Here is a 14608-nt window from a genome sequence, read left to right as displayed (position 1 = left end):
CAGTGGCAGGAATTAAGTGTACTGCCATCCTGTAGGCAGTGGTAAGCTGAAGGTAGTTTTTTTTGCCCCTCAAATGAAGTAGGTTGTCTTTCACTCTCATTTTGCCTTGCTGTCTTTGTAATAACTATGTGGTGTTTATTTCTTTGGTATGATTCAATTGTAATATATGGAAACAATTCAGTTGTTTGTTTGCTGGAGAAGTTTTCATCTTTATGTGAATGCAAATACCTTTTTAGAGAAATGGCCCTGTTGTTTTATACTTCCCATTAGGCTGGCACAGTTCCTTCAGTTTTACAGTAAATGGAGGATCTTTACATTTTGAATGGCTTTTACGAGTCTTTATAAAACTATAATTGCTGAAAATGATACAATAATGCAGTGCTCAGTGTTGATGTGGAGACATGGGAGGTTCTGGACAGGCTGAAACTCTTGTATAGCAGGCTCGATGACTGGCATTTTAGATCTTTGGAATCCTGTTAAATGTCTTTCTACCAAAATGTTGGATTTGCCTTTACACTTGAAAGAGGTGTTCATGATTTTTATCTTTTAAAACATAATGCATACACAAATTTTAAGTTTAAAACTTAGTTCTAACCCATATTCTTCACTATCACATTTTTAGTTTCACCCATTGAAAACCAAAGGGAAAGTCTGAGTGGAAATTATTGTAATTTTGACTGGAAATTTCAGAACGTGACCTTTCCAAGGTGAAGAAGTGAACTGGAGTCTGATGTTGAGCATTTTGACTCTGCAGAACTGTTTTTTTCTTGCAAGTAGCCATGAGAGTAGGAAGTTAGAAGGCAGAGCCAGGAGGTCAGACATAAGAGTCAAGGAAGTATGAATGACATCATCATCCCTAAGTACCCTCTCAGAAGATGAATGAGCTCTCTCTTGTATTACAATGCTAAAGAGCATTAGAAGGTGATATGATATCTAGACAACACATAAGATAAATGCCTCAGAGTATGCTAGAACAGCTTCCCCTCCACGCCCTCCACAAGTTCATAAATCCTTTGGTGGTCTCAATAATACAATATGTGGCTGATGAGTATTATATGTTGTGGTCAGCTTCTTCTTGACAAAATTCATTTAGATTTAACAAGTACCTTGAACATTGTCTAATTTAGTTACTTAAGCCAAACAACTCAGTAGCTCTAGATACCCCTTATCTCACTAGACTCATGGCCCTTTTGGGACACAGAATGTGGTTTTTTCACTGGTTTCTGAAAACAAAGTAAGCAGATGTCACCAGAAGAAATATCCCCCTCTTCTAAATCTAACACAAAATGTGTTTGTCATGATAACACTCGCAATGCAAGTTTCATGATCTTAATGAATTCCTCCTGAAGGGAATGTGTGCCTCCAACAAAACATGCAAAGGTGCTGTAGGGTTCAAGGTACATTCAGTCAGAAGTGGATTCAGTCTGAATTTCAGTCATTGTGCTTCAAAAGCCTCATTCTGATATGATTTTATAAATCATCACTTTTCTACAGTGATTTTGAAATAGGCAAAGTTGCAGTAAACTTCACTATCCAGGCCCTTTTTTGCTTATGTAAGCACCCCTTAGTAAGTTCAGAAGAAAAATTTGATCAAAATATTTAATTGCATTCATGTTTCAAAAATTAAAAAAGTCAAAATCCCTCCACAGAAAATCAGCTTCACTTTGGAATAAAAATGATCTGTGGATTTTTGGTGTGTAGCTGCATGGACTGCAGTGTTCTAATACATCATATTTAATTGCCAAAGTAATTTTTCCTTTTAATAATATTTGCTCAGTTGTTGTTTTTACAGAAATAAAATAATGCTCATTTGAAACACAATGTGGGAGAAGGAGACCCTCACTTTAGCTCTAATGAAATGCTGCAAAGTCCTTTATTCTAAACCAAAAACTGTCAGACTTTAAGCATTAATAGAAGAGTGGGTCTTCCTTGACAAATGGCCCCATAAATTAGATATTAGCTTTAGTCAAACTCTGTCTCTCTCAGAAAATATTTCCACTTGCATATTCATTTGGAAGGACCTTACATGATGCCCACTTACTGCTATGAAAATCTAGGCTTCTGAGATGAAGGCAAAGAAAAATTGCTGTGAACAAAAGAATATCTGGAATAGCAGACCTTGAGCTTGTGCAGAGACTTCTTTTTATAGAATGTTAGTTTCACTCACTTCTCGATATGTCTGTCTGCTGCTCTGTCCACCTCTCTATCTGTTTATCTGTCACCACTGCAGTGGTAACTTGCAGTATCAATTGGATTTTAAAAGACATATATCTTTTATACTAGCTGTCCTTTTTTATAATACCTTTTACAAATTTAATCAATGCATTTTAATATACAATATAGTTTAAGTGCAATATACGATAAATATTCAAGCTTCATCTTAAACATGCTCTAGCCTTTAAATTGTTAAAACTGCAGTGCCCTTTCAATCTACTTACATAATGTCATAAAATATACATTTCAAGGTAAATGAAGTCAGCTACTTCAATTTAGTCCCTCAAACTGGTAGTAAATGAGAGGTTAACACTATGGTGCCAAACCCATTATTGAGTAAATTTAGCACCTTGGACAGCTCTGTAAAATCTTTATTGCTTTCCTGACCTGCTCGTCATGTTCTGTCTATGTGTTCAGTGGCTCTCAGCTCTGATTGAAAGGCAATATATTAGATCCCGAACACAAACATGCTCGGGGGCTGCTTCACTGTGAGCGTAATGACATGGAGGTGAGAACAATTTTCTGGTCACCGCAATCCAAGCACCTTGCAAGGTCTGTTGCTCTAACTTATAGAGGACTTTTGGGGCTCCTTTGTATGTGGAGTCGTAACAGTGGCTTCTATTGTAATTTAGGCAGAGCTGCAAAGGATTTAAAATGCATTCAGGAAACAAGAAGTTAATATCTTGAGCATGTCTGTGGTAGCATCTTATTGTGTGTTTTTAAAGCTAATTTGTGTCTATAAGAACTACCGTCAGCTCTGGAGCAGGAGGGACCATTATTTGACACAGGAGGTTTTTTGTGCAACATCTACTTTGTGTGATCTGAAAATGTCATAAACAAGAAATGCTTTTATTGTGTGAAAATATTGTTAGAGAAAGTATGAAACTCAAATTTACAGACTCTGAAAATGTTGAAAAAATATAACCATTGACTAGCTAAGAAAATTGAATGCTACTTGTCAAGCAGGTTTCAATAAACCATCATGACAATTAGTTTTATTTACATGCAATATGATATGGCATTAAAGAACTTCTAGTGCTTAAGAACTGGAATATATTTTACACTAGGCAGAGCAGCTGTAAGATTCTATGTAATTACCTCATTTTCTAACATGGTCTTCAGTCTCTTTTTAGATGCATTCTAGGGTTTTTAGCTCAGCATTACATAAATAACTATGATTAGTCAGGTAGAGCAGAAATGACTATTTAAACTTTCTTTTTTTTTTTTAGTAATTTGGCATAATGACAGCTTAGGTTAACAATATTCCAAAGTGGTTTGTGGGCTCTGTATCACATTCTAATTTTCCATCAGTGAAATATATAGTGCAAACAATTTCGACTGAAGTGAAATAAATCCTAGTTTGCAAAGTCAAACACCTGTGCAGTAATTTTCCATCTAAAATCATCGATTGAGAAAGATAGAATTTTTTCAATAACTTCTCTGCTCTTCTCTGGTTTGCATCTTCAGTGTGAGGAAAAAAAGGGCAAGTCAGTGTGCTGATGAATAAGGATTGTTTGTACCTGGATGTTGTTTGTAGTCTGTCTGTCCACGATTATACTGCTAACTGCTGTGGTCAAGCTACACAAAAAAACCCCACTGTAAAACAATAGTCACAGCAGAAAACAAACACCAACCTCAAAAATCAAACAAACAAACAAACCAAGCAAAAACCAACAGAAAGAGGCTGTAGCAACTTAACTCAGAATCTGTTTCAAATGTAGTGATTTAAAAATCCATCAATTATGTATCACATCTCACTTCATATGTGGAAAATAATTCAAATGTGTGTTCTGAGACAGGGGTGTGTGCAGCAGAAGGCAAGCCTAAATGTTTACTGGGAGAACAAAAATCCTCCATCTCATTTTTGAATTTAGGACATTATATATGTCATAAGTAGTTACTTCAGTATGACAACTATTTTATCTTATATTATAGAGAATTTAAAATTGAAAAAAATGCTAATATGCATCTAAAAGCTTGTCATTTGAAGAGTTGTTCAAGGATTTTTGAAGAGGTTATGGTGACAGCAAAATGAACGCAATTATATCTCTATTTTCTGATCAGAGTCTACAGTATATGAAAATTGAGCATTACTGTTTCTTTTTGGTATAAAATATGGCTATTGTGTAAAATATTTTAAGTTTAAAAGTTTAACTTTGTAGAAAGCTGTAAAATCCTTAGAACTGGTACTATTTTTGTAAGCTACCTGCAGAAATATGCAATGGTGAATAGCATCTTGTTAGAATATTAGAGCAGTACTTAGGGGCTGGGAACTACAAAAGTACATTGTTTTACTCAAAGGATGTTCTTGACCGGTTTTGATCAGGCAATTGGGAATCTGCTTTGAAAGATGCTTTGAAAGAATAAGAAAAAAATTTCTTCTGAGTTAATTCTGCAATGCAGTTTTATGTTTTCTATCAGGGTTATTATCAGGACACTGTAAAATATAAGAACACAGGAAATACTGTTATTCCTTGAATGCCAGTATGAAATGACCTAAGACATTAAATGAAAAGGAACAAATTAGAAAATTGAAGGGAAAAAAATTGCCCAAAATGGAGAACTAAATCCCAGACTGTTTTAAATTCTGCTGTCCATGCAGGGAATTTTTCCAGAAAACACTTCATGGTACTGGGCTGTTCTCTCACACTGCATGTGTTTTACTCTTGGGCATCATTTTATGTACGTGGATCCTACCCTGACCCATGGTATCAGGATACAAACTGAAGAAGTTGAAAGGTTACATTACCAGTAGCATAGGACTGATTGGATATCTGCTGAATGTGGCCTGCTGGGTAAGGTCACAATTCCTGCAGCATGCAATTAGGAATAAAATAAACACATTGAAGGGATTCATAACATGCTCTGAATGACATTGATTGCAGTAATCTAGTAAATGACCTTAGGATTGTATTCTGCAATAAACCGATGAGTGGTTTATAGTGCAGATGGTAGAGACAATTGAGTGATGTATTTTATTTTGCAGCACCAATGATTCTCACCTTTCGACTTGATTAAGCGTGTGTGTGAATAGGATGAACCAGTGATTTAACACCATTCGGTGTTCGCTGAGAGTTGTTACAATTAAGGTTTACCTGGTGGGAGGAAAAAAAATAAAACCTACCACAAAACGCTAATAGAACTAATAGAAGAGAATAAAAGATTCTAATATTTGTTTTCCTCACAAAGAGTTTATTGAACTCAGCAGAATGCGTCTGTTTTTATATTGACAGGAAGTAATACTTAAGAGGGCTGCTGATTTAGTAGAAGCACTCTATGGTATGCCACATAATAACCAGGTAAATGCATTCTACTTCAGCAATTCTTTAACATGGCTATGTCTTAGATGTATAGATAGGGGGCTAAAGGTATATAATACTACAGTGGGAGAGAAGAATAAATGTAGAGGGCAATGTCATATCTGGAGTGGGGTTTAGTTTGCTTGTTTTCTTTTTTAAAGGGTGTGAATTTAGTGCCTGTAAAAGCAATGTGTTATTAACCCTGGAGGCTTTTGCCCACTTTTACCAGATACTATAAAATATGGGTGATGATATGCATTATGTCTTGCCACCAGTGATTTTTCAATCTTACCCTAACAACAGCTTTAAGGTGGAGAAAGGCTCGGCTCCAGCCCCATCCTGCCAGTTGGTCTTTTTATACGGAAGTGTGGCCGTTGGGACTGAGACTTCCAACTCCCTTACCACAGATGTCAGCATTTGTCACAAGGCAGCAGATCTTATAAGCATTAGCTCTCAGTCAGCTCACTGCTGTAGAAAGAAAAGCATCTAGTTTTTGCCTTTGGACAGGGAACTGTTTCATTTGAGTCTGTAAGAAAAGGTTTGTCAGTCGCATTGGTAACTCTTTTATTCTTTCCCCCCCTTCCTTCTTATCCTGTAGGAAATCATCCTGAAAAGAGCCGCAGACATCGCAGAAGCGCTCTACAGTGTCCCCCGCAATCACAACCAGCTCCCCGCCCTTGCTAACACATCAGTCCATGCAGGAATGATGGGAGTGAACTCCTTTAGTGGTCAACTAGCTGTCAATGTTTCTGAAGCCTCACAAGCCACCAACCAGGGTCAGGAGAAGACTCGTCTTCCTCTCTCTATGAACCTTTTCTGATAAAAGTCAGGGGAACGTTCAGAGCAGAGGCAGGGGGGTGGTTCAGGCAGCCCCATCCCAGACTGTCCACACCCTCGGAATGACACAGGGCTGCCACGGAATGGGGCTGCCCCAACTTGGGAAAAGCACTTCTGCCTATCTCCTCAAAGCTTTTCATTTTGCTCAGTATAATACTTGTATTTGTGTTTAAATCCCACTAAATTTAAATTACTCGAGCATGTACTTAATCTTAAGTGCTTGCTCATATATTTTCCTGAGCATGGATGATCTCTCAATTTGGGCCTTGTGTAGCACTTCTTTATAATATGAAATTATCCCTTGAATATTTGTCTGGTTTAGTTGGGGATATAATATTGGCACTGTGTTTTTCTCAGAGTTTGAGACTTTTATAAATTTTACAGTGAGCAAAGAATAGAAATATTTACAAAGACACTTTCAGAGCTTCTCTAATTTTTAAAATAAAGTGGGTTTCACTTTGTACAAAATCAATATTGTTTTAATTCCTACAGTTAAAAATAAAAAATAGGTGAAACACATTTTTGTAAAAGCCGTTTGCATTTTCCACCGTCCTTTTCACAGCTCTATATATTATCCAACTTAAAAATTCACTTTAATGAGAAAATATTAGAATGAGGCTGTTTTCTAGGGGAGTTGACAAAATTATTTTGCATTACACTAAAAAAATTGGAAATTATTTTTAGATTTAAATATTTTGTGGATGTGCTGTGTGGTAGGAAGAAAAATTGGCATTTTTTTCTTCCAGGAGTGAAGATGCATTTTGTATTTCTGTGCTTCCAGAAACAAATCTTCCTTTATGGATATTTGGATATGAGTTTCTGCAAATGTAATCTCCAGAATTAAGTAGAGATTCAAATTTTAACTTGCTGCTAAATTCGATACTCATTTTCTACCACATAATAATCAGACTAGGGCAAAAAGACAAAGGATATCCCACTACTTGGAGAAATACACTCTACATTTTCTGAAGTGTGCAGTGAGCATCTAGCATGAGATGTGTTAACTGAGAGTGACATCAGAAAAGAGTTAACAACAACCACGTGCTTTTAACATACCTTGAGTTGCTGTTTGCTCCTCACTTTGAAAATGTAGGTCATGTTTACTCCATTTCCTACAAACAGCTCTTTCAGAGCGAGTGTTCCTCTAACACCCAGTGGTGATCTTTGCTCGAGGGCATGGGTTGCCTGAGGAGCTCTGAAGGTTCCAGCCTCCCTCCTCCTCCTTCTTCTCCTCCTCCACCCAGCAGTGACCTGGAGCAGGGAGGGTTCACAATTTGGGGTTGCCTGGTGGTTGTGGGGGTCAGTCCTGGCCCTCCCTGTGCACACCATGGCTGGACTAAGCTGCTGCCTTGGTACCACAGTCACTTGCTTGTAGCTGTTTGTGTAAGAAACTGTTCTGGGGCTGATACCAACTTCTAAATGTATTCCCTCCCCACACAAGGTTTTACTCGCAACTCGAGCAGCGTGTCACCTCATGGCTACGTGCCAAGCACCACCCCTCAGCAGACAAATTATAACTCTGTCACAACAAGCATGAACGGCTATGGGAATGCTGGAATGTCAAATTTAGGCGGTTCTCCAACCTTCCTGAATGGATCTGCTGCCAATTCTCCCTATGCCAGTGAGTATTACATGGCTTTTCTGTATTTTGTGCATTTTCATTAGAAGGAGATGGTGACTTTCCTGTGATACTCAATATTTAGTTTCTATTTTGAGCATTTGAAACAGATCTTGGTGCTTTCTCTATTCTCCAAAGCACTGACCTTTGAGGCACTTTGAAGACACTAGCATTGCCAAAAATGCTCTTCTCTGTTTATCATCATCATTGTCATCATCATCATTATTAATTGGGAGTCTCATAACAGCTTAAAAATAATAATATCTCTCATGATTTGGTCTGATACTTTCATAACTTACCTTATACTCTGTAAATAAGAAACACTGTCCCCACCATTGACTTCTGAGCAAATATCTTTATAGCCTTTATAAAAATTATGAAATATTATTTGGCCTAAGCTTGATTGCTTATACTTCATTTGATTTTTAAGTAGTATTCACTGAGAGCTTAGTGAGTGCAATGTGACAATGGCTCTCAGAGTTTGTGTTTTAGTGTCTGTACAGTGAATGCCACAAAAATGTAAGTCTTACAAATCATATATTCCATGGTGTGAAGAGCTTATGGTCTACAGTCCCAGTTACGGAAATATTTATGTGTAGGACTAAGTTTCTGCATTTTGATATTAAAGGTTTAGTAACCTGTTTAAATATAAATACATTTCTATTGGTAGAGGCCTATGAACCTCTTCTGCAGCTGCTCACTCAGCTCAGTAGTCCCTGGTCACATGAGAACATTAAATGAACGGGACCTGCCCAGTTCCTCTGACATTACTCATGTGGCACAAAGGATTCCACTGACATCTGTAGAAAGCTGACAGCAGAATCAGGATGGAAGGTCTTGTCATATAAATAGGTTTATAGGCTGAGACCGTAGCATGAACATGACAAACAGACTGATGAACATACCAAGGTTTACACATCAAATTTAAGTTAATGGTATAACAGCAGTAATGAATTATTTTGAATTGCATTGCTAGAGTTCAGAAATAAAAAGGGGATAGGAAACCTGACAAAAAAAAATAACTTAAAGGTTTCTTATCTGCTGCAAATTTAGAAGAAATTATTTACCCACATAACGAGTACTTATAACCTGTGAATTGCTAACCAGTGATTATTTTTGTGCTTTAATAATAATGTAACATGTAATGTTACAAAGTACCTTACTTATTAAGTTGGATTTACTGTCATAGAAACTGCACACTCTGAATTCATAATATAACATGATTGATGAGACATCTCCTTTTGGAAGCAGATGCCAGTAATGCATTTAAAATACTCCAGCAGTGTATTATTTCATATTTATGAACGAAGTCCTCTTTAGAATAGCATTTCACTTTCTAGCCCTGGTTCTCTTTTCTATTTATATTTTGGGAGGTTTTCTTGGTAAATCTGTCATTCTGCTAATGCCTAATCCATTGAATCAGAAAATGCTTCAATCATGACCTGAAAATTAAAAGGTGGCATTCTTAATTAAATCAATAAACTAATTGCTGTATAGTAGCAATTCAATTTAGGTGCTTTGATTGCTCTCCCTTAGCAAGTACTTCCAGACACAGAGTGACTTCAGACTAAGATTGTATCTGTCAGACTGTGAAACTTTGAACATTTAATTTCCATTAATTGATTTCCTCAGTGTTAACAAATATGATATCAGATTCTCAAATAAGAACTTAAATAGGGTGATTTTTATCTACGTAAATGCAAATAAAATAATAATTCAAAGCCCAGATGATCAGAATTTTACTCTATAATATGTAATTATTCACAGCCCACTTGTGTATCTAAGCAGTTTCTAAACAGGAAGATGAATGAAAGTATGGGATCTTACATTTAGTCCTTTCCTTTTGTTTTCAGTTTTGTTGTTGTTGTTGTTGTTGTTGGATAAGAGGGGAAACTGGCAGTGGTTTCTGAATATTAAAGTAGTAGGTTTCATTTCATGAAAACAAATTCACTTAAAACCTCAATGACAAATACATGAACCAAAGATATTTATCCCACTATATGGTGAAATTACAGTTTAAGGATATCTGTGTTTAAAAACTGAATTTCCTATATAGCAGGTTTGCATTTTGAATGCTCAGTTCAATCTCTAAAAAAAAAAAAAAAAAAAAAAGGACAGCATCTGAGAATCATAATTCTCTTGTTTCTGCAACCTGCTATTATTGAACACTAAGAAATGCCTCCTGGGGGGGTCTTTTTTTTATCTCTAGTTGTGCCATCAAGTCCGACAATGGCCTCCTCCACTAGTCTGCCCTCGAACTGTAGCAGTTCCTCTGGGATTTTCTCCTTCTCACCAGCCAACATGGTCTCAGCAGTGAAACAGAAGAGTGCTTTTGCACCTGTCGTGAGACCGCAAACTTCTCCTCCTCCCACCTGCACCAGCACCAACGGCAACAGCCTGCAAGGTACGTGAAACCCGGTCTGGAGAGTAGGTGGCTGCTCTCAAACTGTGAATTCCCAGTGCCTTGCAAGGCTCTAAGAAACACTGAGTTGTCAAAGGGGATAGAACACAGTGGGGGATCCCCTGGTGGTCTCTGTCTCAAAGTCTCCTACTGTAAAGAGTAACTGGACTCCACCACCAGCCCGCCTTGTACCGTGCAGGTGTTTGGCAACCACCCTACCTCTAACTCAACTAATGCTGCTGAATTGAGAGGCTGTGTCCTTTAAAGCACAGACCTACTGTTATGATAAAAACAAGTAATATTTCAGCTTACTAATACCGTCCTTTTTCTTTCTTTCCTCTCTTATTCCCTGTTGTCGTCCTTTATCAGACCAGTCTTTTGTGGACTCTAGCAAGTACTCCACTGCAGGGTCTCTCCAGGGGCTGGCCTTCTCCTGAAGTACGTCACTCAATCTTCCCTTCCTTTTTGTCCTTTGTCATAGTACACTTGTGCAGAAATCCTACTGAGAGCAAATAGACCTTTACAGAGCTTGGCACAAACCTTTCCTTTCATAAATAGGAGATGCATTACAAACTAACAGCAACATTTTCCAGTTTAACTCGTACCAGGGCAAAAATTAGTTTCCACTGATTAATCTATTTCTGTGCCAATTAATTCCATAAATGGTGCAGGCCCTTTTGGAAAGCCTTTTGAACTGCTGGCATCAAGGGGCTGCTCCTTTTCTGCCTCCCTTCCCCTCTCATTACAAGTATTCCAGCATTAGCACCTAAATCCGTTTGAAGGGTTGATGCAGGTGAGGGAGTGATGGACAAAAGCTTGTCAAACTGAGGGTGCTGCAAAGCCCAGCACCACCCACCTCATTGTTTGGCTCAACCTGTTTTACAACATGGTGCCTAAACCTTCCTGTGTAATTCCCTCACTGTGCATTAGTGTGCTGAGAGAGACATTTTCATGCTCGCTTAGATCCAGGAGTTTCCATAAGCAGGTGCATCCAGCTGCCTCCAACAGTGCCAGAGGTGGGAAAGATTTTGTGGTATGTGTTGTGCTTCCACCAGATCTGAGATCTGTTTCCTTTCCATGTGCCTGTGCAAACTACCCAAAGAGCATGAGCAGGAAATAAAATCTGTGATTGTCAAAGCCAGGTTCAGAAGGAGCTGTGCAGAGGCAAGGGAATATTGTTCCACAGACTCCACATGTCACTGTATGGCCTCTGGAAAGAGAAACGCTGGGCTTGAAGGCATAATGCTGATAACACCATTAACAGCCAAAAAAAAAATCTATATGCAAGCAGAGTAGAAGGAATTAATTCGTATCTATTGTGATCTATTGTGCCTGAAGGAAAACATTGTCCCTCAGTGCATGTTATTCTGGTGAATTGGGAAGAGGAATCCTTGAAGGTGCGCAAACACACGCTCAGAAATTGCATAAATACTCAGGAAGGTATATGCAGAACTTGGATACCTTCAATCAAGACTTTGTTGTAAATACAAACTGTGTCAGGAATTAAACACAACAAAATTTTCAGATGAGCTGTAGCATTTAGGAGGTTTGGTTTTGGACATTTAAAAGATTGGGCACTGCTGACAGGCTACAAATTTTAAAAGCAACAGCTAAAAATATTTTCCATCTGAATTAAAAAAAAATAAGCTTTTGAACATGTTAATGTTTTTTCCTTTCTTTACCTTGTCCCAGCTTGCTGTTGCGGATGGAGAGAAAAAATGAGTAACAGGAGAAAGCTTTTTCAGGCACTATTTCTCTTTTCACAAGACACAGAATTCTCAGATTCCATGTACTGTGTTATGAAAAGCAATTATGGAATGAGCTGAGAGCACTGGACACAACTGGGGCTTTCTGATTGCCTCCTCATTATGTCACATCCACATCTGTAATGCCCAGAAACCACACAGATCTGAGTGTTTTCCCTAATTTTTATTTAGCAATTCAGTTTTCATAATAGGAATGAGACACCAAGAGATGGTTCATTTTTAGGTCATCATTGAACTTCTCGGTGAGTTAAAGACACACAGCCTTTAGTCCCATGCCTTCTGACACCACCTGAGGCTTGTAATAATCACTCAGAGATGCACTGCCTGTTGTGCCTTAATGCTTAAATAAACAACCATGTATAAGGAGGCTGTCTTATCTCTCTTGGGCTTCTGGATACATCAGAAAGCAATCAAGCTTTCCTTATGTAGCTTAGATATCAACAGTAACTCACTAAAACAGCAGCTAGGCTTATCTGTTGTTCTCTTTGCCATGCAATTTTGTAAAACCCAAAATGCATTATTTCTGTAATTTGCTAGCAGCAAATACAAATTAGTGTATGATAGAAGAAATAAAGGCCATTGGTTGGAGTTTCTCTACTCTCTGCCCTCCCTTTTTGGAGGTGGTGTGATCTCATACCTTCATTGTTTCCCACTGATATCTCTGTTTTCAGGATCAATAACATGCTACAGCTGAGAGAATTTGCATGACTAGATGTAGCACTTACGGAACAAAAGTGGAGTGATATAAATGAAGACTTGCAAAGAATGGAAATATCAAAGCTTTTAGGCAGAAAAGATATCATTTGCCATTTGCCTTGTAATTTAATTCAGAATTTCAGAGCTCTTTAAAAATAATAATGCTTTGAAAAAATGAGTGTCTGTGGCATTTGTTTCCAATGGCAAAAGGTGCATGTCTGATCAGTAACCACAGGGAAATGCCTAAACCATGAAGGAAGGAATTGCAGTTATCTCACCTTTTTTTGGCTCTTAGGGTACACAGCTGTGCTGTCCCAAGAGACACAATTCTTGACCACTTATTGGTGACATTGATTTGGTTCTGATGAATTTTTTAGCTTAAGAATTTTTTGTTGGGATAATATCTTGACATGTTCTGAAGAACAAATACTTTTTCTAACGTGAAATTTCAATACATTTAGAATTTATAAGGGGCTGAAAAGCACCAAAAATTGCTGAAGTAGTATGTACAGAGGATTAACTCTAGTGCACTAGTCACATATAGGAAGGCTCTACCTGTTCCCATGTCCTCAGCTCCTTGCTTACCTGAGTAGAAAAAGAGGGAGCTCTGTGGTCAGCTATGCCTTTGCACCAATGTCCTCTATGCTTCGCACATCAGTGTCTTCCTGTAGGATTTAAAGCAACTTACCTCTCTATCACTGTCATCCTCATTCTCAGCTCCTTGGAGAGCCCTTATGTGGGGTGGAAACAATCAGTATAGTAATTCCATGTAAAACCATTGCTGAATGATGAATTCCAATAATTGAAATGCCATTGCAACATGTCACCTCCGAGGATGGCCTGTTGCAAACACGTTGGATGTGTTTTGCATTCTCGCCTTCTCCTCTCATTTTATTTCATTTAATCAGTGCAGTTTACTCGAGCTGTTCTCCCCTTGCTGATTAGACTTGTAATTCTTGCACATATGGTGGTGTTTGTGGAGAAAACATTTCCCTCCTCTCCCCCTCCAACCCCAAATCTGTGAGTCTTTTACTTTGGCTCTGTTCTTATCAAATAATTGCAGCTGTAATTAAAGCACAATGAATCAGCATCAGTCACAGGGTTGAGTTCTTCCTTAAGAAATTACATGTCCAGATGTCTGCAATGGCAGGCAGTTCCAGCATTTAAATCATGTGCCCATGAAGTGCCACCAACCTGAAGGCAAATCTGTTTTCTACCTCTTGGCAAATAACTGTACAACTGGTATTTTAAGGACACATTGTTGTTACAGTTTTCATCATAAACTTGCATGACTACCCCTTGTAATGACCTGCTTGCTCACAGTATGTCACTTGGGCTCTTGGTATGTTTGATCTGCATTGAGTTCCCAGTAGATACAGAGAGATCAAGCTGGAAGTCAAACTACTTGGAAGACTATACCTGTTGACTTTTAATAAATGTCTCCCTTTTAAGAGAGGTGGTGGTTTTATACCATTATGCTTCCTAGCCAGTGAGGCTAGGAAGCATAATAAAGAAATAGTGGTGATTCAATTTAGCCAACAAAAGAGAAAATATTCTAAATAAACATTAACATATGACTCACTCGATGTAGTTGGTGGTGTCTGCTACAAGTGTAATAAAATCATCAGATGCTGGTCTGCTAACCCACCATATAAGGACAATTAAATTGAAAATTAGATTTGAGAGTTTAAGTCCCTTTCTGAGCATCTGGAAACACATACATAAGTCCCAGGGATGAACACTGAAGTTGTAAGAGAACTAGCATAGGAGAATGACC

The 14608-nt window shown here is 38.0% G+C and overlaps 1 protein-coding gene across 4 annotated transcripts in view; it reads left to right on the top strand.

The window, feature by feature from the left end:
* Nucleotides 1-14608, top strand: part of EBF1 (early B-cell factor 1) — a 273845-nt gene that overhangs the window by 255532 nt on the left and 3705 nt on the right. For 2 of the 4 annotated variants that reach the window (XM_017828215.1, XM_017828214.1), the window contains exons 12-16: nucleotides 5448-5513; nucleotides 6112-6289; nucleotides 7792-7971; nucleotides 10178-10372; nucleotides 10739-10807. In XM_017828215.1, the coding sequence (XP_017683704.1) occupies nucleotides 5448-5513; nucleotides 6112-6289; nucleotides 7792-7971; nucleotides 10178-10372; nucleotides 10739-10806 (687 nt within the window). In that variant the 3' untranslated portion in view covers nucleotide 10807. The remainder of the gene's footprint in view (nucleotides 1-5447; nucleotides 5514-6111; nucleotides 6290-7791; nucleotides 7972-10177; nucleotides 10373-10738; nucleotides 10808-14608) is intronic. The other 2 variants (XM_017828218.1, XM_017828217.1) reach the window with 1 other exon arrangement.

Source organism: Lepidothrix coronata, unplaced genomic scaffold (genome assembly GCF_001604755.1).
Source record: "Lepidothrix coronata isolate B3197 unplaced genomic scaffold, Lepidothrix_coronata-1.0 Scaffold146, whole genome shotgun sequence".
Lineage (NCBI taxonomy): Eukaryota > Metazoa > Chordata > Aves > Passeriformes > Pipridae > Lepidothrix > Lepidothrix coronata.
Note: the sequence above shows the minus strand (reverse complement) of the source record. Positions and strands in the feature narration are given on the sequence as shown.